General features: G+C 45.4%; 2 protein-coding genes across 4 annotated transcripts in view; one reads left to right on the forward strand and one right to left on the reverse strand.

Annotated features, from left to right (window-relative positions):
• Window positions 1–5021, reverse strand: part of LOC123825556 (katanin interacting protein) — a 189798-nt gene extending 184777 nt beyond the window's left edge. For 2 of the 3 annotated variants that reach the window (XM_045849079.1, XM_045849077.1), the window contains exon 1: window positions 4998–5020. In XM_045849079.1, coding sequence (XP_045705035.1) covers window positions 4998–5004 — 7 coding nt within the window. In that variant the 5' untranslated portion in view covers window positions 5005–5020. Of the gene's footprint in view, window positions 1–4997 lie in introns of all 3 variants that reach the window. The other variant, XM_045849080.1, reaches the window with a different exon arrangement.
• A 218-nt stretch (window positions 5022–5239) lies between these two features.
• Window positions 5240–26333, forward strand: part of GTF3C1 (general transcription factor IIIC subunit 1) — a 75849-nt gene continuing 54755 nt past the window's right edge. Inside the window, exons 1-6 of the mRNA XM_045848849.1 lie at window positions 5240–5505; window positions 8281–8490; window positions 11158–11334; window positions 12428–12571; window positions 16015–16111; window positions 19922–20045. Of these exons, the coding sequence (XP_045704805.1) occupies window positions 5285–5505; window positions 8281–8490; window positions 11158–11334; window positions 12428–12571; window positions 16015–16111; window positions 19922–20045 (973 nt within the window). The 5' untranslated portion in view covers window positions 5240–5284. The remainder of the gene's footprint in view (window positions 5506–8280; window positions 8491–11157; window positions 11335–12427; window positions 12572–16014; window positions 16112–19921; window positions 20046–26333) is intronic.

Raw genomic sequence — 26333 nt, forward strand, 5'->3', positions numbered from 1 at the left:
GAGCACTTTCTCAACCCATCGATGTTTTGCTTCCTGGCAATTGTTGTCATTTTGGCTCAAATAAACTCATAAAAATTCTTACAGGTTTGGACAACACTTGCGTTGACAGTAGTTGCCTGTTTATGTCTGGCTTTCTCATCAGATTATGAAGTTTTAAGGGCAGAGAATACTATACATCCATGCCCCTCCTTTTTTCAGATTAAAACTAAGGGACAAGTATAGCTTGCTTGTCCCTTAGTTTTAATATAGCAGTATGGTACAAACAAAGTCCATAAGGATTTTCAAAATTGTCCAAGTTAATGCCCAGGCAGGATCGCAACCTCAAACGTCTGCGGGGCCCCAGGCAGGTACGGGTGCAATGAGGGAAGCCAGCCCTGCAGGTGCTGCAGGGGCACAGGGACCTCCCTCCTCCCCCTGCTCTGGCTGGGAGGGCCCTGAGGCCACGTGGAAGGCTACCTGGGTGTTAACACTTTGTTGTTGTTTTAAAGAAAATACCATCATCAGATACTTATGAGAACTCTCCTAATTTTTCAATGTTAAGAACTAATTTGAAAATTTAAGGAACAAAACATTATGGGCCAAATAAATATGCCTGTGGGCTATTTCAGCAAGAGACTCCCAATTTGTAACCTCTGGTACAAAAAAAAATCCTTTTTAAATTTCCTACATCTCTATTTTTTAAGGATAAAAATTTTTAACTTGTATGTTAAAAAAATCAGTTTGCATAAAAGTTTAAGACTAGTATAATGAACTCCCATTTACCCTTCATCTGGATTCAACTGAACTCATCTTGAAATCTCTGGATTCCAGCACCGAAGGCACTTGAATGTCCTGTAGTCACTGAATGAATGCCCTCAGGAAAATAAGCAAAACCTTGTGCGCCAGGTCCTATGAGCTAAAACCACAGGGTGGAATGAATGCCAAAAAATGTCAAGAGAAAATAAATGAATCAGGTTCAAGGATGAGAACCAAGGAAGGAAAAGAGAACGTGGACCACACTTATTTTGCCTATCGAATGCTTGCTTTATTTTGTGTTTGTTTGTTTTGCTTGGCTTCATGCAAGTAGTAAGAGAAATAGACAAATCACCAGAAATCCAGGCAAAAACCATGCAACAACAGCAGAGATCAGGACACACTGACACCACACCTTCTACAACATCTTACTGATTCAGCTCTCAGCCATTCTGTAGTTTGGGGTTATTCAGACAAGCAAGGCTAAATTTCACTTTTGCATTATTAATTCCTTGAGAGAGTTTGCTAAGCAAATGAACAGTATAAACAGGGAAATGTTAAATATTTGCTCTGTGGGGAGCAAAAGCAAATGAGCAGCTTTAAAATCCTTTCTAATTATACTGATGTGCTGAACTTTTGTCTAATTATGTTCTTGAAAACTGAGTAGAAATTTTTTTCTAAACCATCTCATTTCAAAAACACTGGAGGAAATTTGATTTTAACGTAAAGGTGAGCATTTTCACAGGCAGGAGACTCACACATTACCAATTTACCTTCGCGAAAATAAAAAATGTCAAACATTAGTTTTTCTTTTAAACAAAGAGTGAGCTAATTACAAAGATTGCTTTTTGATGGAGGGCTTCATTAGATTCCGCCTCCCTCTTTGTCAGCAGTGAGGAGGAAATGTGCCCACGTGCACACAACAGCAGAGGAGCACTTTTTATGTGCCAGACCTGGTGTCCAGTGCATTCACGCATAGTCTGCTTGAGTCCACAAAGATGGGTTCACCAGCGGACAACCAAACAGAACAAGGTAAGCTTCATCATCATCTCCATTTTATTGATAGGAAAACTGTGGCTCAGATTGGTCAGAGTACACAGCTGAGATTCAAATCCAGGGCAGCTATCCGGTCCCCAAGACCCGCAGCATTACCTCGCACTGCATCACAAAGCCCAAAGTCAAAACCGATGAGCCAGGGAAAACACTGGGAAGTGCTGTGGTGATTTGGACATGCAGAATAAACCCAACTACAATCCAGTTTGGGGACACTTGGTAGTCATTTGAACTTCTGTGGTTTTCAGAAGTTAACACCTTTCTAATAAGGCTGGGCTTGGTTTATCTAGTTGGCTAGAATCACAATTCATCGATGTGTATATTACTTTACCCAACAGATATATGTGCCTATAAAATGGTATGCATATAAGTCAAAGTTTTAAAAACTGAAATGGCAAAAGGGACTCTTTGAATGAGAAATCTAATCTTAAGGCAAATACTTTCTTAAGGACAATGAAGTTTTCCCTTTCATAACCAACCCAAAAATGAATGGGTTCCTCCATTGGGCCATAACAATGCTTGAGGAGAGCGGAGGTGATAAAAATTAGACCTGAATAAGCAGACTTTTTGATAATGGTCAATAGCAATGTTTTTCAAAGTGTGTTTCTCTGATCCTGCGAGGAAGAGGAGCTCCCAAGAACAAAACTATTTTCATCTCAATTCTAAGACTTTTCCATCATGTTGATCATTTATACTGATGACACAAAAGGAAGAGTAGATAAAACCACTTGCAGCCTGAGTGGCTACAAGGCAGTGACATTAAACTGTACTAGTAGTCTTTTTTTTCCTTTTTTTTTTTTTTTTTACTGCCATGTACTCACAACAAAACAAAAAAAATCATTTTAAGGCTGTCCTGGTGAAACAGTAAAATTAATTTTATTAAATCTCAACCTCTGAATACACATTTTTTAATATTCTGTGTGGAAAAGAAAATGGGATGGACAGATAAAGTATTTCTGCTACAAGCCTAAGTACAATGGCTGATCCCAGAAAACACTTGTATGATTGAGTTGCCAGCTGAGCTAGCCATATATTGTATATTTTATAGAACATGATTTTTACTTGAAAGAACAGACAAACTATAGTTATTCAGATTTGGGTGGTTTGGCAGACACTTTTTCAAACAGGAAAGTAAACCTTTCACTTCAAGGAAACAACTGACAGCATTTGTTGTCAATGATCAAATCCAATGTTTCAAGTGGAAACAGGTAGAAAACTTGTTTCCACTGCACTGGGTTCAATAGTTTCCCAACACTTAAACTCTTGAAAAAATGAGATAAGTGGTAACATTAGTGAATAATTTTTTTATATGATGTAATAATATGCCATCTGACACTGGGGAGTGAAATTTCCAATATCAACATCTCGAAGATTTGCATAACTCAGTGAAGTAACATTTTCCAAATGACCAATGCCAAAGTTATCAAATCATGCATGGGTAAAATATTCAATGGAAGAGCAAGATAGACCTGTGGATTTTAATGTAACAGAGCACAAAAGTTCAGCAATATGGTTTCAGATGCCCCAGTGTGAGTGACCTGCAGGCAATTACAACTTGCTAAGTTTTGGTACAGTATCAAAGAATACATACAATTATCAGAAAAGGCAATTAAAATATTCCCTGTTCCAACTGTTCGTCTATGTGAGGCCTGATTTTTTCATACACATCAGCCACAACAGCAGCACAAGTCTGGCTGCTGAAACCAAATTGAGAGTCTAGCTATTTTCTATTAAATCAGACAGGGAAGAAATTTGAGAAAATGTAAAACAATGCCACTTTTCCCTCTAGTATTTTGGGAGGTATTATAGCTGTTTTTAATTAAAAAGCATTATTTATATTCAGAAGTAATGGATTGTTATTTTTAAATGAATAAATGTTTTAAGATTTTTCTCAGCTTTAATTTGATATGGTTAATATCATAGACATTAATATACATAAACAAAACTCTTTTTAAGAGTAAAAAGGCATTCTGAGACCAAAATGATTTGAGCATTGGTTTTCTATGGCAGTATCACATTGACCTTTCCACAGGGTAATCTGGCAAATGACACTTTATAGTACCTCTGAAGTACAAGTGACAAAGTGCCTCTGGAGTACAAAGGGCAAGATGTCTTTTAAGCACCTAACATTGATCATTTTTTAAAAAATCCACATTGAATTAAGTAGATGTCACAAAGGAACAAATTCCCCAGAAGTGTCAGCAGCAAAATGAGAAAAATGATCTGCATTCTAGCACAGGCCCTACCAGTCTCCCTAGACATTAGCCTTGCCATCTACAGTGAGGTCCCGGAAGAGCCTATGTTTAGATTGCTTCCAATCACCAATTCCGTGATTCTAATCAGGGACCCCTAAATGGTGGCCCACAGCTTGCCTCTGGCCTTCAGACTGATTGATTTTCACGGTATTTTGAGAAGTGCCCCAGGACAATAATTGGTTGGAGTTGAGGGAGAAGCTTCTCTTTCATAAGGATTTTCAGTCACAGCCCAACCCAGCTCACTAGACTTGCCCCTGCAGATATCCGCATTTGTATTCTCTGGAATGAAGGGCCTCTAAAGACCCTTCAAAATCTCAAACTTCATAATTCAGATCCAGAGACAAAGTGTCTGGGTTCCTTTCTCACTCTGCCGCTTTCTGGCAGGCTGATTTGGGGCAAGTTATTTAACTTCTCTGAGCTTCAGTTTCCTCATTCGTATCATGGGATAACTGGCAGGGCTGTTATGAAGGTTCACGAGGCGTTGCTTGACAGCACTAACAGAGTTCTTGGCACTGAACAGTACTAATTATTAACATCTAAGCACAGAAGAGTATTCCCCAGTCTTCCCCCACTCTCCTTACCAAGTCCCGTTTTCCAATAGCTTATGACTGCACTCCCCATGATGACGCTTACCTCCCATACCAACTCCCATGTCCCACAGGTCCACATCCTAACACAGACAAGACCCTCCTCAGACGTCTACTTCTCCTTTCTCTACTAAACCCCTTCACTGTACCCCCCACCCGTACGAGGTTCCTACACGACCACAGCTCGACGCAATCCGAACACTGACCACTCCCCCCAACCCCAGCCTCTTCTCCCCATCCCGAACCACTAAGGTTTTTTTTTTCCTCAGACCCGAGATCACATTGGGTCGGGCAGAGGTGGTCGAGGGGTTCGTAGCTTAGGATCCTGCAGAGGGGGCGGGAGGGGGCGGAGGAGCCCACCAATACTCACCGTCCATCCCTGGAGGCGGTGGTTCCGGGCGCTCAAACCGGAAGCGGCCTCTGTACTGTTTGCAGTTCCCCTGGTTACTGCGGGTTTCCGAACCAATGGCAGTGGAGCATCACGGGCTGAGCCCGCCCCCAAGGCGTGTGACGTCACGCATACGCTCTGGAACTCCTCCTTCAATTGCCGGGTCCGACCCGCCTCCGGTGTTGCCTATTGTTGTGCGCAGGCGCGCTGGATGCGGCCCTTGATGCCTTGGTGCGCAGGCGCCCGGGGCGCTGCCAAGTGAAGTAGCAATGGACGCGCTTGAGTCGTTGTTGGACGAGGTGGCCCTGGAGGGGCTTGATGGCCTGTGTCTGCCCGCGCTGTGGAGCCGCCTGGAAACCCGAGTGCCGCCCTTCCCGCTCCCTTTGGAGCCCTACACGCAGGAGTTTCTGTGGAGGGCCCTTGCCACGCACCCAGGCATCAGCTTCTATGAGGAGCCTCGGGAGCGACCCGACCTCCAGCTCCAGGACCGGTCAGCGGCTTGGCCTTGAGGGGCGGGCGGGCGGGTAGGGTCAGAGCCTGGGTCTGATGGAGCCGGGAGAGGACCAGGTTCCGACGGAAGGAGGGCGGGGAAAAGGAATGGAGCCGTGGGAGAACCTGAAGTCTAATGGGGGCGCTGTGTAAAGCTGATTTGGGGTCCCTCATACTTGGCAGGGCCCAAGCCTCTGATCGAGTTTGGGGTCATGGTTTGATGTATTGGGGAGTCTTCTGGTGATGTCCTATTATGTCCGTATGCAAGTTTGGGGTGATGGGGAGCAGGACAGGGGGTTATATTATTCGAGCCTCAGAGAGTATTTTCTCTCAAGTGGAGGATATGATTGGAGCGGCTAGGCAGTTCAGATGGAGACTGGAGGAATGAGATCTGCATAACAACAAGCTTAGCAATAATAATAACAGCAAGAATTTATTGAATGTCTAGTACTATTCTAAGATCCTGTTCTGGGATCTTCAGGAGATTAAATTCATTTCATTCTCACAGTGACTCTGAGGTGGGTGCTGTTATCTTCCCCATTTTGCAGAAAAGCACACCGAGTCATAGAGAGATAAAAGTAGAGTTATGGACATTATAAGTGACTATGTGTTGATTTGAACCCAGGCCTCTGTTTTCAGAGACTTTGCCCTTAAGCCATATTGTGAGGGACAGAAGAGGTTTCTAGTGGTAGACCTGTCCAAAACAAGACTTTGATTTAGGTGGCCAGTTGCCAGAATATTCTGAAAAGTGAACAGCAACTGTGGAAGCCTGAAGGGGAGAAATAAGTGTTGTTGAAGTGTAGAACTGGAGGTAGGGAATGAGGAATAGTAGACACAAATGCATGCTAATTTTGAGCTGGGACTGTTCTAAGACCTTGGAATGTAGCTAGTTATTTAATTTGTACAATAAACTTTGGAGGTGGGTATTATTATCCCCATTTTCCTGCAGAGAAAATTGAGGCACTCACAGAAGTTAAGTGATTTGTTCAACATCATCAGCTAGTGAGGGCATAACTTGGAACTAGAGTCCAGGAAGTCTGGGTACAGAGCACACTTTGCCCTTAGCCAAATTGGGCTGGAGCCATAATCAGTGGTCTTTTCATCCACTTAAAGAGTTTATCCTTTATCAGAAGGATAGTTGGAAGCCTCTCAAGGGAGGGTTAGATTAGGGGCAAAGAGTGAAATTGAGAGATTTGTAGTAATCTAATCACAAACAACCAGCCGAGGTTTAACTCACCATAGTGAGGGGGAGAATGAAGAGACAGGGTAGGTAGAATCAAGACATGAGGCAGAAAAATAAAAAAGATGATTTGTTAAAGATTATTTATTTTTAGGCAGAGAGGAAGAGAAACATCAGTGTGTGGTTGCCTCTCACATGCCCCCCACTGGGGCCTTGGCCCACGATCCAGGCATGTGCCCTGACTGGGGATTGAACCAGCAACCTTTTGGTTCTCAGGCTGGCACTCAATGCACTGAGCCACACCAGCCAGGGCGAATAAAAGAGATTTGGTGACTGATTAGATGTAGGCTATAAGGAAAAGTGGGAACCAAGGATGATGCCCTTCACTTCCTGATGTTTGTGCACCTGGGTGCACACTGATGCCAGTCACTGTGGGAGGGGACACGGAAGAGCAGCACAGTGTTGGAGTCTGGGGGAAGTGGAAAGGTGCTGAGTGTCCTCTGAGACACATTGTGTTTGAGATTCCTTTGAGTTATGTAAGTGGAGATTCTGTTTAGTAAACATCTGGCTTCAAGTGAGTGAAAGCAGGTCAGAGGGAGGGACTAAGCTAGAGATATCCCATATGGCTGATTATTAAAGCTGTTGGCTAGGATCATCCATGAGAGAGTACATAGTGGAATTCCTTAAGACAAGGCCCTGAGGTACACCTACATTTAAAGCCTGACTGGAGGCCTAGGAACCTTCAGAAGAAGACTAAGGAAGATGTGGCTGGAGAGGAGATGGCGGCAGCTCAGAGTGGTGACCAGGAAGCTGGGGAAAATGTGATTTCAGAATGGAAGGGTAAATAGTGCAGAGGCCACAGAGAGGGCAAGGAGGAAAGTGTTGAAAAGTGTATATGGGATTTAGCTTCAACTAGTGCAGGATGTGAACAAGATTTCTAAGGAGAACGTGACAAACTTGGCTGGATGGATAAAAGAAGAAACCCCAGTCAAAGATGTCTCTCTAGTGTTGATAAGGGGCAACTTGAAGAATGTGGTACCAGGGAGGGCAAGGAGGGATTTATGGGAGGTGGAGAGAGGCAGTCATAACTTTGGTTTTGATTTCATTGAATTCGAGGTGTTTAGTTAGACAAGTGAAGACAGGACTGATGTTTGTGGAGAAATCATATTGAGGATTCAATGGTAAGAATTGTTAACATGCATTGAAACTAAAAATGGATGGAGGTACTAAAGAGATCACTAAAACAAGAGGGAAAGATGACAACTTAAAGGAGGAAAACCTTGAATCATTAGGTCCAGACCTGGGGGTTTAGAGATTAGGCATCAGATGTGGAGGGAAACCAAAAGGCCATGACTTGGGCCAGTGTGGTGATTCAGGTTCCAGTGTTCAGCTCTTGGAGGAGATTTGGGGAATCCTGGAAAGGTCTGTTTTCTGGGGCAGAGGCCATTGCTGGTCAAGATGGTCTGCATTTGTAAGGCAGGAAGACAGTGATCTCACTTGCTCTCTCTGATCTCTGCAGGAGGTTCTCACAACGCACCAAGCACATATTATTTCTGAAGCTGAGTTGTGACTTGATATTTGTGCTTTCCTCCTTAGGTATGAAGAAATCGATTTGGAAACTGGAATTCTGGAGTCCAAGAGGGACCCGGTCCCTTTGGAGGATGTCTACCCCATTCATATGATCTTAGAGAATAAGGACGGCATCCAGGGCTCATGCCGGTACTTTAAGGAAAGGAAAAACATTACCAATGACATCAGAACTAAGTCTTTGCAGCCCCGTTGTACGATGGCGGAAGCCTTTGGCAGGTAACTGACTTGCACCACCAGAAACTCATGGGACTCTTCCTGCTTTGAAGTCAGAGGTGTAATCAGAGCACCAGAATTGGCCTGCAGCCTTGATGTCTGTCAGAGTGCCTCATCCCCGCACTGTGGTTTGGGTTAACTTGCTCAGGAGGGCCTGCCTTTCTTTCCATTTGTATTCACAGGCTAGCCCGGGTGGGCAGAGCAGGCAGCTGTCCTTTGGATCGGTGCCTCTCATCCTCTGTCTGAGCTGGGCCCTATGCTGCCCAGCAGTCCTTTTGTGAGTCTTCGTTCAGGGCCCTAGTTTCCCAGAGTGACTACTCTAAGTTTTCATTTTCTCAACCCCTGTCTACCTCCATTCCCACCTCCCTCTCTGCTTTACTGAACTGGGAGAAGCTGCCAGATAAAGGAGAAAGAGTTAGCTCCTCTTTCTCCTTTATCCTCAGTTTCCGCCTGTCTACTGGTGCTCTCTTCTCTACACATTAATGTGACTTGCTCCTCTTACAGTAGGACCTTCTCTTGACCTCAGATCCCTGAAACTATAGCTCTATTTCTTTCTGAGACTGCAGCCTTGTTTTTTGGAAGAAGTAGCTACACTCACTTCACTCTTTCTCCTTCCTCCCCTCCCCTCCATTTCCCTGCCCACTGTGGTCCTGATTTTTGCCTTTTCTACCAAAATCATGTCTTCTAAGATTCCTATTAACAGCTGGTAGGCTCTTAATCTTCTTGACCCCTATACACCATTAGGGACTTTTAAAGGTTTTTCACCTGTTGCTTCCTTCTCTGTTTTGTTTTTCTTTTCTTTTAGCTGATCCCACCAGCTCCTTTGTGGACTCCCAGCTTCCTTTTACCCCTTCAATGTTGGCTGCTCCCAGTGGCTCTGTCTAGTCTCCAGACCTCCCAAGTGTCACATGGGATGTTTCAGTAACCTGCCCCCTACCCCTTTACCCCAAACCTGCCTTCTCTTTTTCTTTCCTCTTTGGTTTCTTTATTCTGGTCTGGGGTACCTTCATGTACCTGGCTGAATATATTTGCATAGTGCTTAATCGGTGTCTGATCATCTGTATGATGGCCACAGTCTGCCAATTGAGCCAAACAGAGTCGTTGCATCAGCTAATGGGAATCTGTGGAATTTGATAATACAGGGTAGTAAACTAATCTGAGTACATTTTTAAAGCGGAAAATCAGTTCCCCACTTTTCAAACTTCATTTTCCCAATTGACTTCTCCTAGTTTAACTTCATGAGCTGCTTTGAGGCCAGCGAGCAGAGGGCCCAAGTCTGTGACTTGCAGGCTCTCTTCCGCATGTGTTCACAATCTCATCTTTTTGAAGACGGGCTGCACAGGTTCCCACAACTCTGCAGGAGACTAGCATAGGTTACCATGAGAAGGGAGCTACAGTGAAGTGAAAGTGAAGCCAGCCTCTTCTTTTTTTTTCTTCTTGCCTAGTTGGTGGTAGAAGTGAGCAGGTGGGAGGAAGGAGCACAGGCAGACCTCGTGGTCGGGCTTTGTAAACAATAGGCCATGACAAGTAGACGCTGGTGCAAGCACATAGCACCTTACATATGGACCCTAGTGACTCATTCATCCAGGAAAAGGAGCTTCTCCGATTGGGTGTATGTCAATGCCAAGGAGTAAGTGGGTGGGGGATCTTTGTCTGCACACCCCAGTGGGATCTCTGCTGCAGGGCCTGGACCCCTAGAGTGTGTGAGTGGAGTGGGCCAGTCTGCCTAAGACATGCATTTACATTAGCAGACGAGGCACTGTGATGGGGCCCGTCAGGCCCCTGCGGAGAAATCAGTGCTGTCAGCCAGGGCACCTCAGAGCCTTGCTAGGTGGCATTCTTGGCCTCTTTTACAGCATTTTGTGCTCACCAAGTCAGTGGGAGAAACTAATGGTTTGTCCAAGGTCCAGTCTTCATCGGACTACATACAAGTCCACTGGTTACACAGTTCAGTGTTTCTGACTCTGAAGTTCGTTTTACCTGTCTAGTTCAGTAAGCTAGTTCATTCACTTAACAAATATTTAAAGAGCTTTTACTGTGCACCAGAGTCATTCTAGGCTGTGAGGATGTCCTGGTAGACAAGTCGACAAGGTGCACCCTCTTACGGAGCTTCTGTTTGAAGAAGGGGAGACAGACAGGACTGTCGTGTATATATCTCCCTCCATCCATTTCCAAGAGGGCTAGGAAACAATGGTCAGGCGTGGGGGTGTACTCTGGTTACCATTTTGGGGAAGGCCTGAGAAGTTGACCTCTGAGCAGTGACTGAGTGATGAGAAGGAACCAGTCACTTTAGTCACTTAAAGACCCTGGAAAAGAGCAGCCAGGAAGAGGAAACAGCTCATTTCAGAACCAGAGGGCCATTCACGGTGGGTCAGGGGCAGAGCCATGGGGGGTGTACAGGACATTCCCCACCCTGGTGGGGCGTTGCAGTTTGGGTCTGAGTGCCTGGAACGGCCCAGGGGGGCTTTAAACAAAAAGTAGTGACTCTGCCAGCCCTGCCCACCCTCAGCACCACGTCTTAGTCCGAAGACTGAAACCAGCTTAACTCAAGGATTGTGAACCTCTAAGAAGCGGCAGAAAATGATGATTCTCCAAGGTTCTGCTTTTTCATGCTTCAATTTTCATAAAATCATAACATGATTTCTTCTTGTGGCTGTTTCTGATTTGCAGGTGGGGGAAGAAACTGATCATCGTTGCCTCCCAGGACATGCGCTACAGGGCCTTGATAGGCTTGGAGGGGGACCCTGACCTGAAACTCCCCGACTTCTCCTACTGCATTTTGGAGCGATTAGGCCGGTCCCGGTGGCAGGGGGAGCTCCAGCGAGATCTCCACAGCACCGCTTTCAAGTAAGGCAGCGATTTTCAACCGGTGTGCCACAAGAATTTTTACAACAGGCAATACCTGACTAGTTGGCCGGGGCACTGACCTCTTTCCCCTTAGATTATCAAATAAAAAAAATGACAACAGCCAGCACAACAATAGCTGTCCAGTGTGGATGAACCAAAATTATACCTATTGTTTTGGTCAGACCAGCATAAAATATATATTTTTTGGTGTGCTGCTGAATTTTAGTAATTAGTCGATGTGTGCCGTGAGATGAAGAAGGTTGAAAATCTCGGACATAAGGGGCTAATTTGCTTCTCTGCTTTAAGTGACAGGGCTCACTGATCACTACACTACGTCTAGGCGGCAGCCTGCTGCCTTGTGCTCCCTGTTCCTCTTATCCCTGTCTTCTCGGCAGTCCCTAAATCATGATGAATGCTTTCCTCGCAGTGCTTTCTTTTCTTTCCTTTTTAAAAGGTTTTATTTATTTTTAGAAAGAGGGGGCAGGAGGGAGAGAGAGAGAAGTGTCACTGTGAGAGAGAAACATCGATCAATTGACTCTCACCTGCACCCTAACTGGGGACCAAACCCACAACCTAGGCATGTGCCCTGACCAGGAATCGAACTGGCGCACCTATGCTTTGCAGGTTGATGCCCAACCAACTGAACCATACCAGTCAGGACACAATGCTTTCTTTTTGAAGAAGCCCTGTGGTGACCATATAACTTATTGTCCAAACCAGACGTTGATGGAAGGTAGAGCTGACCAGAAGGGAGCCAAGGGAGTGGGCATAAGTTGGGACTGTCTGGCAAACCAGGATGTATGGTCACCCTAGTTATTGGCCGTGTTTGATTATCTCCTTATAGTTGATCAATCTCCTGGCCATCCCTGCCTGCTCTGTTTGCCCTGGCCTCCTCACCCATCTCCCCACCTACCTCTTCTGGAGGTCTGGGTCCTGCTCCTGGGCTGAGCCATGGCTGTTCTTTCGAAGGCCTTTGTTTCATACCAGCTGTTCTCTCAGATAGTCTGGATAGGAGGCGTGTATCTCTGGTTTATGTCCAGGTTGGTGTATGAAAGCAGCCAACACAGCAAAATGACACTCGCCCCTCCTCCAGGGTCGATGCAGGCAAGCTGCACTACCACAGGAAGATCCTGAACAAAAACGGGCTCATCACCATGCAGTCCCACGTGATCCGGTTGCCCACGGGTGCCCAGCAGCATTCCATCCTCCTCCTGCTGAACAGGTTCCACGTGGACAGGTGAGTGTTACAAGGCCAGAGCGCTCTGTCCTGTCTGTATTGCAGCTGTTAAAAATCAGAGGCCAAATCAGAAAACTACATCAGCTTTTTAAAAAGACTTTTATTTTCTCTATTTCTGAATATGAAAAACTTAAGTCGTGCTCATTTAGAAAACCTGGAAATTATACAGAAAAGAATAACCCCACAACCCAGCAGTAGGGACTACTAATATTTTGGGGGTATTTGGGGGGAATGTAAAATAAAAGTAAGCTGAATTTGATTGGCCATGGTGGCAGAGTTGAGGTTGAATTGCATCAATTTAACGTCGTGTTTTTACAGCGTGTAACTGTAGCAATCAACCTGTGTGGATGAGGTGGTGAGGTTCTACTAAATAATTACATTATGCTGCTATCTGTCTGGGTATCATAGTCAGTCAGTACATCAAGCTGATAAAAGAAATTCCCTTCTTGAGAACCAGGGAGTCTCTGGGAGTAAGTCCCTCTGACTCTTAAATATTTATTATCTATTTATTTTTTAGAGAGAGGGGAAGGGAGGGAGAAAGAGAAATATCTTGATCGGTTGGTTGTCTCTCCTATGCACCTGCCAGGGAACCAAACCCACAAGCCAGGCATGTGCCCTGGCTGGGAATCGAACCGGCAGCCTTTCACTTTTCAGGATGATGCACAACCAACTGAGCCAAACAGGGTAGGGCAAGTCTCTGACTCTTAAATCCTCCCTCTTGGGGTGACTAATTACCCAGCACAGAAATAGGGGAAAGAAATTCTGCCACACTGCAGAGAGGTCTCAGTCTGTACTGCATCACCCCGTGCCCTCCTTTGCGGGAGGGGCAGAGACCAGGGTGGGGAAAGGGCGAAGCTGGTACAGAGCCTAGAATGAGTGCCCTGGGGAGAGTCCGCTGTGCGCCCCAGTGCCTGGTCACCAGTCCTCCGTGCTGGAGATGGGCAGTGTCCAGGGAGGCAGTGGGCAGGCCCTTTCCCTAGACCACAGGGACTGACTCTGTGATTCGGTCCTCCCCAAATGACAGAGGCTCTGCTCTCTACCCAGTGGCCAGGAACACCCTCCACACGGGGAGGAGGGAGTAGGGTAAACACTCAGGATTTCACGTAAGTTTTAAGGATTACGGTACCCACTGCAAAGCACAGAGGTTGGCCCAGAGGAATACCTGGTGTGCGTGTGTAGGCTAACTATTGACTAAGGGTTTCCAGGAGTGAAAATGTCCCTCTGAATTTGTCTTCAGATCTGTGTTTTAGAAATACGAGGGGAAATGCCCCCCAAAACAAAATTTACTTATAAAAAATTGTGTGTTCTTACATGTTTAAACTTCAGTTACCTTTAAAGTACTCTCCTTTTGATGCAATACACTTATCGAGATTTTTTTCCACTTCTCAAAACAGTTTTGAATTCCTCGATCCTGATGCTTTTTAGTGTTTTTTGCCAATTTTTGTTTCACTTCTTCCACGTTGGCAAAACCTTTCCCTTTGAGGACGTTTTTTCATCCAGGGAAACCAACAAACAAAAAAGTTGTCACTCAGGGCGAGATCAGGTGAATGGGGGGGTGGGGTACAGGAGTCATTCCATTTTTGGTTAAAAACTGCTGAACACTAAGTGCTATGTGGACAGGTGCACTCTTACTGTGTCGGCCAAAAAGTTCGTTTGGTGTTTTCCATGTGATGGCTCCAGTAGCACTTAGTTGTCTTCAACTTCATTTGAAACAATTTTGGTACATTATAGTGAGACAGCTGTCATATCAGCATGCATTTAAAAAAATCTTACCAAAACTGGTGAATTTTTATGTAGCCGTTTTAACATTGAAGATGGAAGAAAATACCCCACATTTTCAACATATTATGCTTTATTATTTCAAGAAAGGTAAAAACTCAAATACAAAGAAGGATTTGTACAGTATATGGAGAAGGTGCTGTGACTGATCAAACACGTCAAAAGTGGTTTGCAAAGTTTCATGCTGGAGATTTTTCACTGGACGATGCTTCATGGTCAGGTAGACCAGTTGAAGTTGATAGTGATCAAATCGAGACATTAATTGAGAGCAATCAATGTTATACCATGCAGGAGAGAGCCGACATACACAAAATATTCAAATATAAAGTTATTGGTGAAAACGAAAAATGTGTCTTTTATTCTATGGAAAAAAACTAAGTGGACTTTTTGGCCAACCCAATAAATCATCAATAATATAATGAGCAAATGCCTTGAAAAGTTCACTGAAGCCAAACGTGGCCTCTCACAACAACGCCAGCTGGTACACTGACACAGATGGGTTCCTAGAACACCTAGTGAGGGAACCCTGTACTACAATGTGCCTGCCTTCCAGTAGATAACCCTGGTTTTTGTTAGAAATCATAATATGTTAGAGAGAATTATACTTTGATAATTTGCATTTTAATTATTTAGTCATACTGTCTACTGGTTAAATGTCTTAACCATCAAATTCATAAATGGTGTGTAGCCTGTGACCCACAAAGAACATAGGCTGGTGGGAGTGAGTAGAAAAGAGAACAATGGACTATGTCAAAATCTGTATTTAAATCTTTGCACCTCCCTTAGGCAAAGTCACCTGGCCTCTCTGAAGCACTTTGCTCTTCTGTATAATGGCTACTGCTTACTGCTTGGTAGTAGTTCCTGTGCAGTAAATAGCTGTCTCTTCATTTAGTCTTTCATTCCCTGAGAGGCAGTAAAAATGGAGAAGTAGGTGCAGTCTTGATCCCACACAGAAGCCCTCCCTGCCCCTAGGCTTGCAGGCAGTTAAAGCCCAGTTCTCCTTCCCCGGCCGAGCTGGCGGCAGGGCTGCTCTCTGCACCCCTCCCCCCGCCTTCTCCAGGCACACACAGTGAGGAGCCCTTGTCTCTTGAATAGCAGCTGCTTTTGGTGGCCCTTAGCTTGGAAGCATTTTTTGTGACATTCACTTCAGAATAACAGTGCAGGGTAAGGAGAGGGTCCATCAGTCTGGTGAAGTCAGCAGTGGAAACCAGACCTCCGGAATCAGAGTGGTGTCCTGACCCAGGGAAGAGCACTGGATTTGAGGCAGCCAGACAAGGTTCACGTCATGGGCCCGAGTCTTAGGAAAGCTTATTAACTTCCTGATAAGCTTTCCTAAGACATTTCCTAATGTCATTTCCTAATGTTATTTATGAAATAAACCTTGTCCTTCCTCACCAAGTGATTGATAAGGAAATGTCCATCTAAACTTTAAGGTATTGTCAAAATTAATGCATTTTAAAGGATCATTTCAGTAAAGCTTCAGACATAGAGTCTAGTCTGCACACTGCAACTAGTTAGGGGCCCCTGGCCGAACAGCCTAACCGCTCAGAGCCCCAGCCTCTCCTGCCACAACGTTCACAAGTTGGGCTGGAAATCTTGTCTTGAAAAATGGGCAGTCTCTAGCAATAGGTGTGGAAAAAATGAACTGTTTGTGTTTCTCATAGGAGGAGCAAATACGACATCCTCATGGAGAAGCTTTCGGTGGTGCTGAGCGCACGGAGTAACCAAATAGAGACACTAGGAAAGCTGCGGGAGGAACTGGTGAGCTGCCTGGGGCTTCCCGTGTGCCAGCGGGCTGACCTGTATACCACAGTGTGAAGGCTTTGTCAAGTGTGAATCGAATGAATTGTGATCGAAAGCCTTGCTGTGGGCTTGACTATCGCTAACCATGAAACAAGTGGGGTTTTCCTTTGTTTTATAGAACAAAAAAATCCTATGTTTTATAGAACAAGAAATTGCTCAGTCCTGAACTTCAATCCTTCTTCCTCTTGACTGACTTCCATTTCCCCTGGGGTTTGCTCCAAGACCTGCTATAAAAGTTCATATGGGGTGGTAAATCTGGGTATGTGGACGACTTACTTTCACAATTAAGCTTGTAATTTTGTTTGTGGCTTTGTATTGGCATAACAGTGACTCTGCTAAGAAGGAGGTGAGCTGACGTGGGCAGAAAGGCAGTCACTGACCTGCTTTGTCTTTGAGCCCCGAACGAGGCAAGGCTGAAGTGAGAATAAGAGGGAGAAAGCACGGAGGTGCTGCTGCCTGGGCTGCTGCCAGGCTGATTTGAACAGTCTTCAGTGGCAGTTAAGAAAAAGCCAACATTAGAAATGAGAGAAAAACAAAATTGCCCTGTAGGTTAACCAGAACTTGAAACTTAAAATTTCAAGTCAAGATTTTGGGGTAACAGGGATTTGTCCCCAAAGGAACATGGTGGAGAGTCCGATTATAGACGTCAGGGCACTCCGCTCGCCTCCTGCTGCATCAGGGAAGCTCCGGTTTCTGCTGTCAGTGCTCAGAGGGGCGGGGCCTGCTCCCCGTTGCTAGCTTCATTGTGTGCCCAGCTCTCTTTAAAGCAGAGGCTCCAACCAAGGCGTTTGGGTTAGATTTGGCCTGCACATTGTTAAAAATACATGTAACCTAGCATTTTTTTTAATTGAGATTTCACCTACGAGATCTAGGTTTCCAGCTCCCCTGGAAATATCAGGAGCTCTGAGGGCCCGGGCCCTCAGCCTCCCACGACTACAGCTAGGCTGTGCGACTACAGCTAGGCTGTGCGCTGGCTGTGGCTCCCACCTTTTGGACCCTGAGGCGGTTGGTGCCATTTGTCCTCCCGAGTGCGTCTGCACTGCTGTGCATGGCAGGAGGCAAACATCTCTGTATCTCAGTCTCCAGCAAGGGTGGAAAAATAAAAAGTAGACTTTTAAGGCCTGTTCTTAAGAGACCCTAATAGAAATGAAGAAAATTCCTATGTGCTTAGTAAACAAATATCTGCCCGCTTTGTTCTTTCTATTTCTTGTCCAGCCCATGCAGACAGGCTGAAGCCTCCTGCCGTAGGGGGTCCCTCGGGGGTGGGGAGACGGGGCTGGGCTGTCCCAGGTTGGCACTGTGGACGGTAAGCAACAAGGCTTACCTGCTACCAGACACTGTTTCATTTCTTCACTGAACAAAAACTGCATGAGTGTTTACTTTGAGTCAGAACCATGTTCTACAGTAAGATGATAAAAAGTTTATGGGGATGGCAGGTCTCCTGCTGTCATGGAGCGGTTCACCAGGGGCAGCAATGAGCGCACTCTGAGGCTAGCGTGCTGCCGAGAAAGGCATGCCTGAGCTCCGAGGAGGGGCAGAGATGCCCCCTCGAGAGAGCTGGGAGGAGCCTCACAGAGCACGTTACAGAGCTGGGCTTTGAAAATTAAGTGTTCCCGCAGTAGACAAAGGAGAAATGGCATTTCGGGTGAGAGAGAATGGCTTGAGCAAAGGTGTGAAGCTTTTGGAGGCTATGGGACTTTTTTTTGGAAGTTGGCTGGAAGGGATGTTTGGGGCCACATAGGAAAGGTCACAAGTACCAGGTGGAAGACTTGGGATAAAGTGCTGGTGGCAGTTTAGAAGTGGATGAGTTACCAGAAGAGATGAGCGTTCAGGAAATGAACTGGTGGACAGAAGAGATTGGAAGTGGGGGTGTAAAATAGATGTTGCTGCCTCAGGCCAGGTAGGCGACTGGCTAGAAACATTTTGGAGTCATTCTGGAGGTGACAGTCCCAGGACTTGGTGAGTGTCCAAAGCCATTATACAGAGCTGAATGGAGGAGTCTTGTCTGGCTCGGGAGAGCACCCCTTGCAGAAGTAGGCTGGAGCTTGAGGGCCAGATCATGAGGCCAGGGACCCCGTCTTCACTGTGGAGCCCCCACCGCAAGGAGAGTGCCGGGCCCACAGTAAAGTCTCAGTAAATATGTGTGAATGATGTGGGAACAAAGTCAAGTACAGAGTGAGGAATAAGCCTGAGTGAAGATGCGACAGATGACAAGTTTGATTTCTGGATTCACCGACTATGAGGATCTTATGGGACATTCACTTGGCAACTGGAAATAGAGGTCACAGTGACCTTGGCAGGATGTAGTGAATCCTTAGCCTGTAGATAAGGTTGATGACATGACTATAGATGCTAACTTTGGGAGGAGGCAGCAGGGGGTGCTCCTATTGCTTCTTTCTCTTCTTGCTGGGCAGACAGTGTGAGTCCTTTATGGCAGCCCCCGGCACACAGGACTACGGCAACCCCTCTCGCCTGGGATGGGCCAGGGCTCAGACCATATGTTAAGGGCTGGGGTTTGATGGATGAGTTTCCGAAGGGTCTTTCCACGATGTCAGGGGCACAGCTAGATTAACGACAGATGCCATTTCCAAGCCAGTGGGTTTGAATGTGCCATATGTGAGTCGTCCGTATTTCTTTGATAGCCATATGTTCTGCCGCCCAACAGCTACAGTGGTGACTAGTCTGAAAGCTGGTCTCACATATGTGGTGGCGGTGGCCCACAGACATCGGTTCCCTCCCTCTCCCCCAGAGTGTAAGAGGAAACCTGGAAGACTCACAACTCTTAGTCAGGAGTGCCTCCCATTGTTCAGTCCATAACTTAAAGCAGTGGTGACTTGCCTCACCTGTTCTGGGGTTGCAAAATCAAATGCCCACAGTGTCAAGGAGGGCGATGTAAATGAGTTGAACGTGTCAGGTAGAGAAGTACTGCTTGGTATCGGTATGGATTCAAGAAATACTTAATTTTCCTCCTAACTGTCGTAAGAGAAAAGCAGTACAAAAATGGTGATCAGTGGAAACCGATCTTCAGCCTCCCTGTGCAAGAGCCTCCTGGGAGTGTGAAGGCGCTGGCACCGAGGAGACCGGCGTGCCGTCTGGATGGAGGAGCTGCCCTCGGCTCCCGCTGACGGCTGCCCCAAAGCACAGTCCTAAGATTTCTTGCCAGATCTTTTTTTTCAAGAGAAGCAAGAATGTGTGTTTTTATATAAAATCTCTCACTTTTCAGTGCTGGCCAGTAAATTGCACACATCTGAAAAAATGTGGCCAGTACTGGAGGCTGGGCGTTGGTAGCTCCTGCAGTTCAAATGCACTTCTGGTCATTTTGGGATAAATGGTGAAACTGCACAGATAGAAAATTTTTTTAATGTTTTTTAGTATTTTTCCTATTTGTTCTAATGCCTGTGGGAGGGGCATGCATGGGTATTAATAATTAACACACTCACTTGGTTCAAGTCAAAACAATGTTACATGGTGAAAAGTATCTTTTCTCCACCTCCCTCTGCCTTGTGCTCACCCCTAGAATTTCTTTAGGAAAATCTCCCCCTCCCCCTCTATAGTCAAAGGCTGGAACTATTAGTACGCTGCTCTGGCCTTGTTTTGTTCCCGTGGCAATGTAGCTTAGCAGTCTTCCCCTCACGAACACCGCCAGTGAGTTCTCATTCAGGATGGGCAGTTAACTTGGGTCTCGAACTGGGTTTGTTTACATGCTGCTTTAGTAATTTCAGACACCTTGCTTGAACCTGATGGTGGCTTTAAATTTTGTGTTGGCAGGGGCTGTGTGAAAGGACATTTAAGCGTTTATACCAGTACATGCTGAATGCTGGTCTGGCAAAGGTGGTGTCTCTTCCCTTACAGGAGATTCAACCTGAATGTGGACCTTGTAAGACAAAGAAAGGTAAGGGTAGCCCTGGCCTCTCTTCCCTGGGCTGCGTGGATGGCTTTTACTCCTCCCTTCTAAGCTTCAGCCGGTCTCTGCCATCATGTCCACCTGCTGTGGGATGATTTCACACATTTTTTCAGCTCTCTTCCTCTGGGCATAACATAGGATCTTCTGTATAAAAAGTGCTGGGGGAATATTTGCCGAATGAAAAATATTCAAACTTCTGACAAATAGCTCTGTGTGTGGCTGTTCCTCTAACATCTCAAATTCGTGTTGTACAAAGAACAAGTCCATCTTGTCCTTTTTGCACTGAGCTGCTTAAGTGCACTGTGGTGCACGATGCCGCCATCTAGGTGGTGTTGCCACTTTAGGTATTGGGACGAAGGTAAGACGTGCTGAGTAACTTATGTAAGGTCGAGGAATCTGTAAGCTGGAGAGGTAGGATTTAAACCTTCTAGTCAGTTAAAAAAGCTAAATTAAGAACAATGGCCTATAAAAACACCCGTTCTTAGTCTTTTATTTTGCTCTTTTCCTGATTTTTATCTCAGGCTGTTTACCTCTTCTGATTAACCAAGGTCATTGAAAAAGCTCAGGGTCAGAGCTTTCAGTAAAGATAATAGATTCTTCCCTAATTCCATTCTAGGGATGATAAGGGATGTAAAAAAAGGAAACCCATAAGTACAAAGAGAAGAGGATAGGATGTGATAGCAGAGAGAGTTGTCAACAACATTTGGTGCTGAAAGGCAGATGCACAAATGGTCACCGAGCAGACTGGGAAAGCTAAATGCCTGTGAAGGGCATAGCCAAGAATTGACACCTCAAACCCTGAAATCAGCCTTGACTGGGGTGGCTTAGTTGGTGGGCTGTCGTCCCACAAAGTGAAAGGTCGCCAGTTCGATTCCTTCCTGGTCAGGGCACATGCCTGGGTTGCAGGTTTGGTCCCCGATCAACATGCATACGAGAGGCAACTGATTGATGTTTCTCTCTCACATCCACATTTCTCTCCTTCTCTGTCTCCTTCCCTTCCCCTCTCTCTACATATAAATAAATAAAATATTTTTAAATATATATATTTTTTTAAAAACCTGAAGTCAGCTGAAAATTTGGAGATTCCAGGTACCTTAGAAAGCAAAGGCATGGATAGAGCGGGACACAGGAGAACTGGTCTATAGTCTGTGTGAAAAGCCATAGGTACCCCAGGCCCCGCCCCTCCTGTGCATAGCCAAGGAAGACCCCTTTCCCACAGAGACACAAGTCTGGTTTACCCCAAAAGAAGATGCACCAAAGAGATTCTAGACTCTCAAACATGAGGCCCAGCTAGGGATGGGGTGCTGTGCAGAAAATCAGGGTTAGGTGACAAGTGACAATCTCCGTACTCCTCAAAGTGGGTCTCCTCACTGCCATTCCCAGTTTGATTCCTAGAACAACTGGATCTACAGTCCCAGAGGCCAGAGACTTCTTTTCTGCAGAAACTGACTGGTCCAGGAGAAAAAGTCATGTAGATAATGAAACTTGGAGGTTTCCCATTAAAATAGCCGGCCCCACCTTCTCACTGGTTCAGTGACAGCCTCCCCTTCCTCCTCTCTGCCCTTCACACACCTGAAACACCGCACTGCGGGGGAGCGTTTTAGTACTTCACCCAACATTTGAGGGAAACTCGCATATGAGTGTGAGAGAAACAGACAAACTTAGGAAATAGAAACCAAGTGAGGAGTAGAAGGAAACTTTTTTTTCTTGAGAAAAAGAATCTTCAGAGAAAGAAGAGAAGAGATTGTAAGAGGCTATAAAGGAGGGACATGCAGAAAATAGAAAAGAGCTCTTGGAAATAAATATGATTATTGCAATAAAAGATTTAGTGGAAGGGAAGATAGTTAGATAAAGTTGGAAAAAATCTTCCAGAAAGAACAGAAACGCAAGAGAGATGGGAAATGGGAGAGCTAAGGTGAAAACAAGAGGCTGAGCCTAAAAGTTCTCACATCCACACGACAGGGGCTCCAGGAGGGTACGGAGGGAGCGTGTGCAGGGGACTAGTGCAAAAGAGAGGACGAGAAAGGGCACAAGAAATTTTTCAAGATCAGAAGACCTTCCAGGTACCTAGTGTAATGAACAGAAGAACCCTGCACCAAGACCCAACATCTCGAGACTTCAGAAATCTGGGATAAAGAGCCTTCGGGGAGGAGACATCAGACTGCCCAATAGGAACTGATGCTGGAAGACCTTGGAGCAAGGCCATCAACATTCTGAAGGAAATAGACTTTCAATGTACAATTTTTTATCAGCTTTGCCATTAACCAGGTATGAGAAAAAAGACATTTTCTTAAGGCAGATCTGAAACTCTGCATCTCCCACCTCCCATGTTCTCTTTTAGGAAGCTGCAGGAGGATGTACACTGTCAAATGACAGACTAAGCCACGAGGCAGGGAAACATGGGTCCAGGAAGTAGGGGGGCACATGAAAAACCCCAGGGAGATGGCAAAGGGAAGTGACAATGACAGATACTGACAGCAACCTGTCCAGATGATTCCAGGAGGGATGGAAGTCCATGCAAGATCCACACCTAGTACACGTGAATGTGTCTAGCGAAAGTTTTACTCTATCTGAGTCTCAGCATGAATGTAATGATAGGTGCATAGAAATTCAAGCAACTGGAAAAAAACAAAGTAACTCCAAGGAAAACCAACAGGTGCATGAGAACAAAGAGCTTAGGGTCTGCGTGCTTGACTTTGTCAGCATAAAAAGTATCCTGTGGACACAGCTCAACAGAATTTGTGCTCAGTGAGAACAGTCCCAACACATGGCTCTGCCTCCAGGAGGTAGGCATTCGTATTTGCTGAGTGACCATGAACTCCAGTCTGAAGAAACTCCATCTCTTCCTTTACTTCCTCAGTGGAATCACTGCCTACCCTGCCTGGCCTCCCTGTGTCTGAGAAGAGTCTTGGGAGGAGTTGGGAACACAGAGATGCTACCATACAGGAGGCGTACAAACGAAGGCACACCTGGGAGATCAGGAAGCCGACCTCCTGTAGAGCAGACCTCGCCTTTGAGTGCCTGCAGTCCTGAGTAAATGTGTGCCTGGTTGAATGACTAGAACTCCTCGGGGTAAAGAGTGGGTGGCATCCACCTGTGAGTACACAGGAAACTAAGAAATACCGTGGTGGGGAGAAAAGGTTCCAGGAACTGAACGGCGTGCCGGGCACTTAACTGTGCGAGGATCCCCCAGCACGTGACTTGGAAGCAGAGTTATCTGAATGCCTAAAACAGTAGTGACCTGTGGGTCTCTTCATCGTTTTTACTTCCTGGCCTATTGCAAGAAAGGCATTAAAAATAAACACAAGAAATTTTATCTTTGAAGTAGAAAGAAACTAAGAAGGAAGTACCATTAAAGAACCTTTCTTGCTGGGTAGGCAGCCATAGAGCAAAGCTTCTTTCAAGCCTGAAGTCCCTGGAAATTCAAACCAGCCACTTGAAAGTAAAGACAGCTGGATGGACTTTGATGTAAGACAGCCCTGGGATAGAATTTTTTTTTTTTTTTAAGATTTATTCTTAGAGAGGGAGAGAAACATTGATCAGCTGCCTCTTGTACACATGCTGACTGGGGACCGAACCTGCAACCCAAGCAGGTGCCTGGACTGGGAATCGAACTGGCGACCTTTTACTTTGCAGGATGATGCCCAACCAACTAGCCGCACTGGTCAGGGCTGGACTAGAATTCTTGTCCTGTCATTTCCTGTTAAAGTGATGACCTCTCTACACTTCAGTTTTCTCGTCAGGATTCTCTGGGGATGATAATACAACTTTCCAGAGTGCTGTGGGTCTTACAGGAGACAGCATACACAGAGCAGTGGCCTCCAGCTGGTGGCCAATGGGCCCTATCCACACATGTATTATGTTTGGCTTAATTGAATTAGTTTCTGACATTTAGAAATCAGAAATTTCACCTAAAAAGTCAGCCTTTCAACTTCTCTGTAAAAACAAAATTAGGCAACATTGAACTGCATTTCTTTTTTTTTTTTTTTACTTTTTTAATTGTTCAATTACAACTGTCCCCATTTTCCTCCATTGTTCTCCCCTGCCCTATCCACCCACCTTCTCCCACATTCACTCCCCCCGTCCCATTGTCCTTGTCTGTGGGTCCTTTATACATGTTCCTTGACCTGACCCCTCCCCTTTTTTTCCCCTTTACCCCCCTCACCCTCCCCTCTAGTCACTGTTGGTTTGTTCTTTATTTCCATGCCTCTGCTTCTACTTTGCTCGCTTGTTTTGTTGATTATGTTCCACTTAGAGGTGAGATCGAATGGTATTTGTCTCTCACTGCCTGGCTTATTTCACTTAGCATAATGCTCTGCAGTTCCATCCATGCTGTCATGAGGATAGGAGCTCCTTCTTTCCTTCTGCGTAGAATTCCATTGTGTAAATGCACCACAGTTTTTTGATCCACTCATTTACTGATGGGCACTTAGGTTGCTTCCAGTGCTTGGCTATTGTAAATAACACTGCTATGAACATTGGGGTACATAGGTTCTTTTGGATTGGTGTTTCAGGGTTCTTGGGATATAATCCCAGCAGTGGAGTCACCAGATTAAAAGGCAGTTCCATTTTTAGTTTTTTGAGGAAATTCCATACTGCTTTCCACAGTGGCTGCACTAGTCTGCATCCCCACCAACAGTGCACCAGAGTTCGCTTTCCTCCACATCCTCACCAGCACTTGTTTGTTGATTTGTTTATAATGGCCATTCTGACCAGTGCGAAGTGGTACCTCACTGTAGTTTTAGTGTGCATCTCTCTGGGTGGCTAGTGATGCCGAGCATCCTTTCATATGTCTCTGGGCCCTCTGTATGTCCTCCTTGGAGAGGTGTCTGTTCAGGTCCTTTGCCCATTTTTTAATTGGATTGTTTGTCTTCCTGCTGTGGAGTCATGTGAGTTCTTCATATATTTTGGAGATCAAACCCTTGTCCAAGGTCTCATTGGCAAATACATTTTTCCATACGGTTGGTTGCCTTTTCATTTTGCTGATGTTTTCTTTAGCCGTGCAGAAGCTTTTTAATTTGATGTAGTCCCATTTGTTTATTCTTTCCTTTATATCTCTTGCTCTAGGGGACATATTGGGGAAAATATTGCTACGTGGGATATCTGAAATTTTTCTGCCTGTGTTCTCCTCTAGGACTTTTACAGTGTTGTGACTTATATTTAAATCTTGAATCCATCTTGAGTTTATTTTTGTATATGGTGTAAGTTGGTGGCTGAGTTTCATTTTTTTGCATGTAGCTGTCCCGACACCATTTGTTGAAGAGGCTATTTTTACTCCATTTTATGCTTCTGCCCCCTTTGTCGAATATTAATTGACCATAGAGACGTGGATTTATTTCTGGGCTCTCTGTTCTGTTCCATTGATCTATGTGTTTGTTCTTATGTCAGTACTAGAGTCTTTTGATTACAGTGGACTTGAACTGCATTTCTTCAGTAGCAGTTGGCAAGGCAGAGAGATGCTGCCCCCTTTCTATGGGGCCCACCTTCCCCATTTATCAAGAGCATCTGCTTCTTGCTATGGAACCCACAACTGGCTTCCCTCTGATATGTCATCCACCTGACTTTGGAGTTATGTCCACGCCCCAGGTCCTGTCACACAGTGAGTAGTCCTAGTTACCTTGAAGCCTAGCGCTGGGAAGAGGAGCCCTCCAGGAAGAAGGGTCAGCATGACTCAGAGCTCACTCGGCCTGAGTACCAAGGAAAGTGGTGGCTTCATCTCTTTATGCAGGATTGATAGGGCAGGATCCCATGACAATGACAATGAGAATTTTTGGATTGTCACACACATCCACAGTGAGTCCATACTGACAGTTCAGGAGGCTCATCTCATTCACGTGGTAACCTTGTCACCCGCCTCTGCTGCTCAGGCTCATAATCAGCACACCCCTCACATCCCATGGCACACTGTGTCTCAGTTACCTGTTTGTGTGACTCTTTTCCAACTAGGTCAGGAGCTCACTGAGGGTGGTGGCCGCACCTCTCACACACTTTGTATGCTTAATGCCTGTGCAAAGTCCACTGGGAACAGAGCAGGTGCTAAGTAAATGTTTAGCAAATTTAATTTAATTAGGTCCGACTTCAGTTACTTTCCTTGCGCAGGAGACAAGGGATGAATGAAGTGTTAACCTTTTGTTGCCTTGAGCTTTGTTGTCCCAGTTGGCAAAATTAACATAAAACTTTCCCTCTTGTCTACTTCCCTTGGAGTATACAAGACTTAAATGATAAGCAAAGATGATGTATTATTTCATGTAATTTTACAGATACACCTGAATGTAT

Source organism: Phyllostomus hastatus, unplaced genomic scaffold (genome assembly GCF_019186645.2).
Source record: "Phyllostomus hastatus isolate PE091 unplaced genomic scaffold, TTU_PhHast_1.1 phas_contig_64, whole genome shotgun sequence".
Classification (NCBI taxonomy): Eukaryota; Metazoa; Chordata; class Mammalia; order Chiroptera; family Phyllostomidae; genus Phyllostomus; species Phyllostomus hastatus.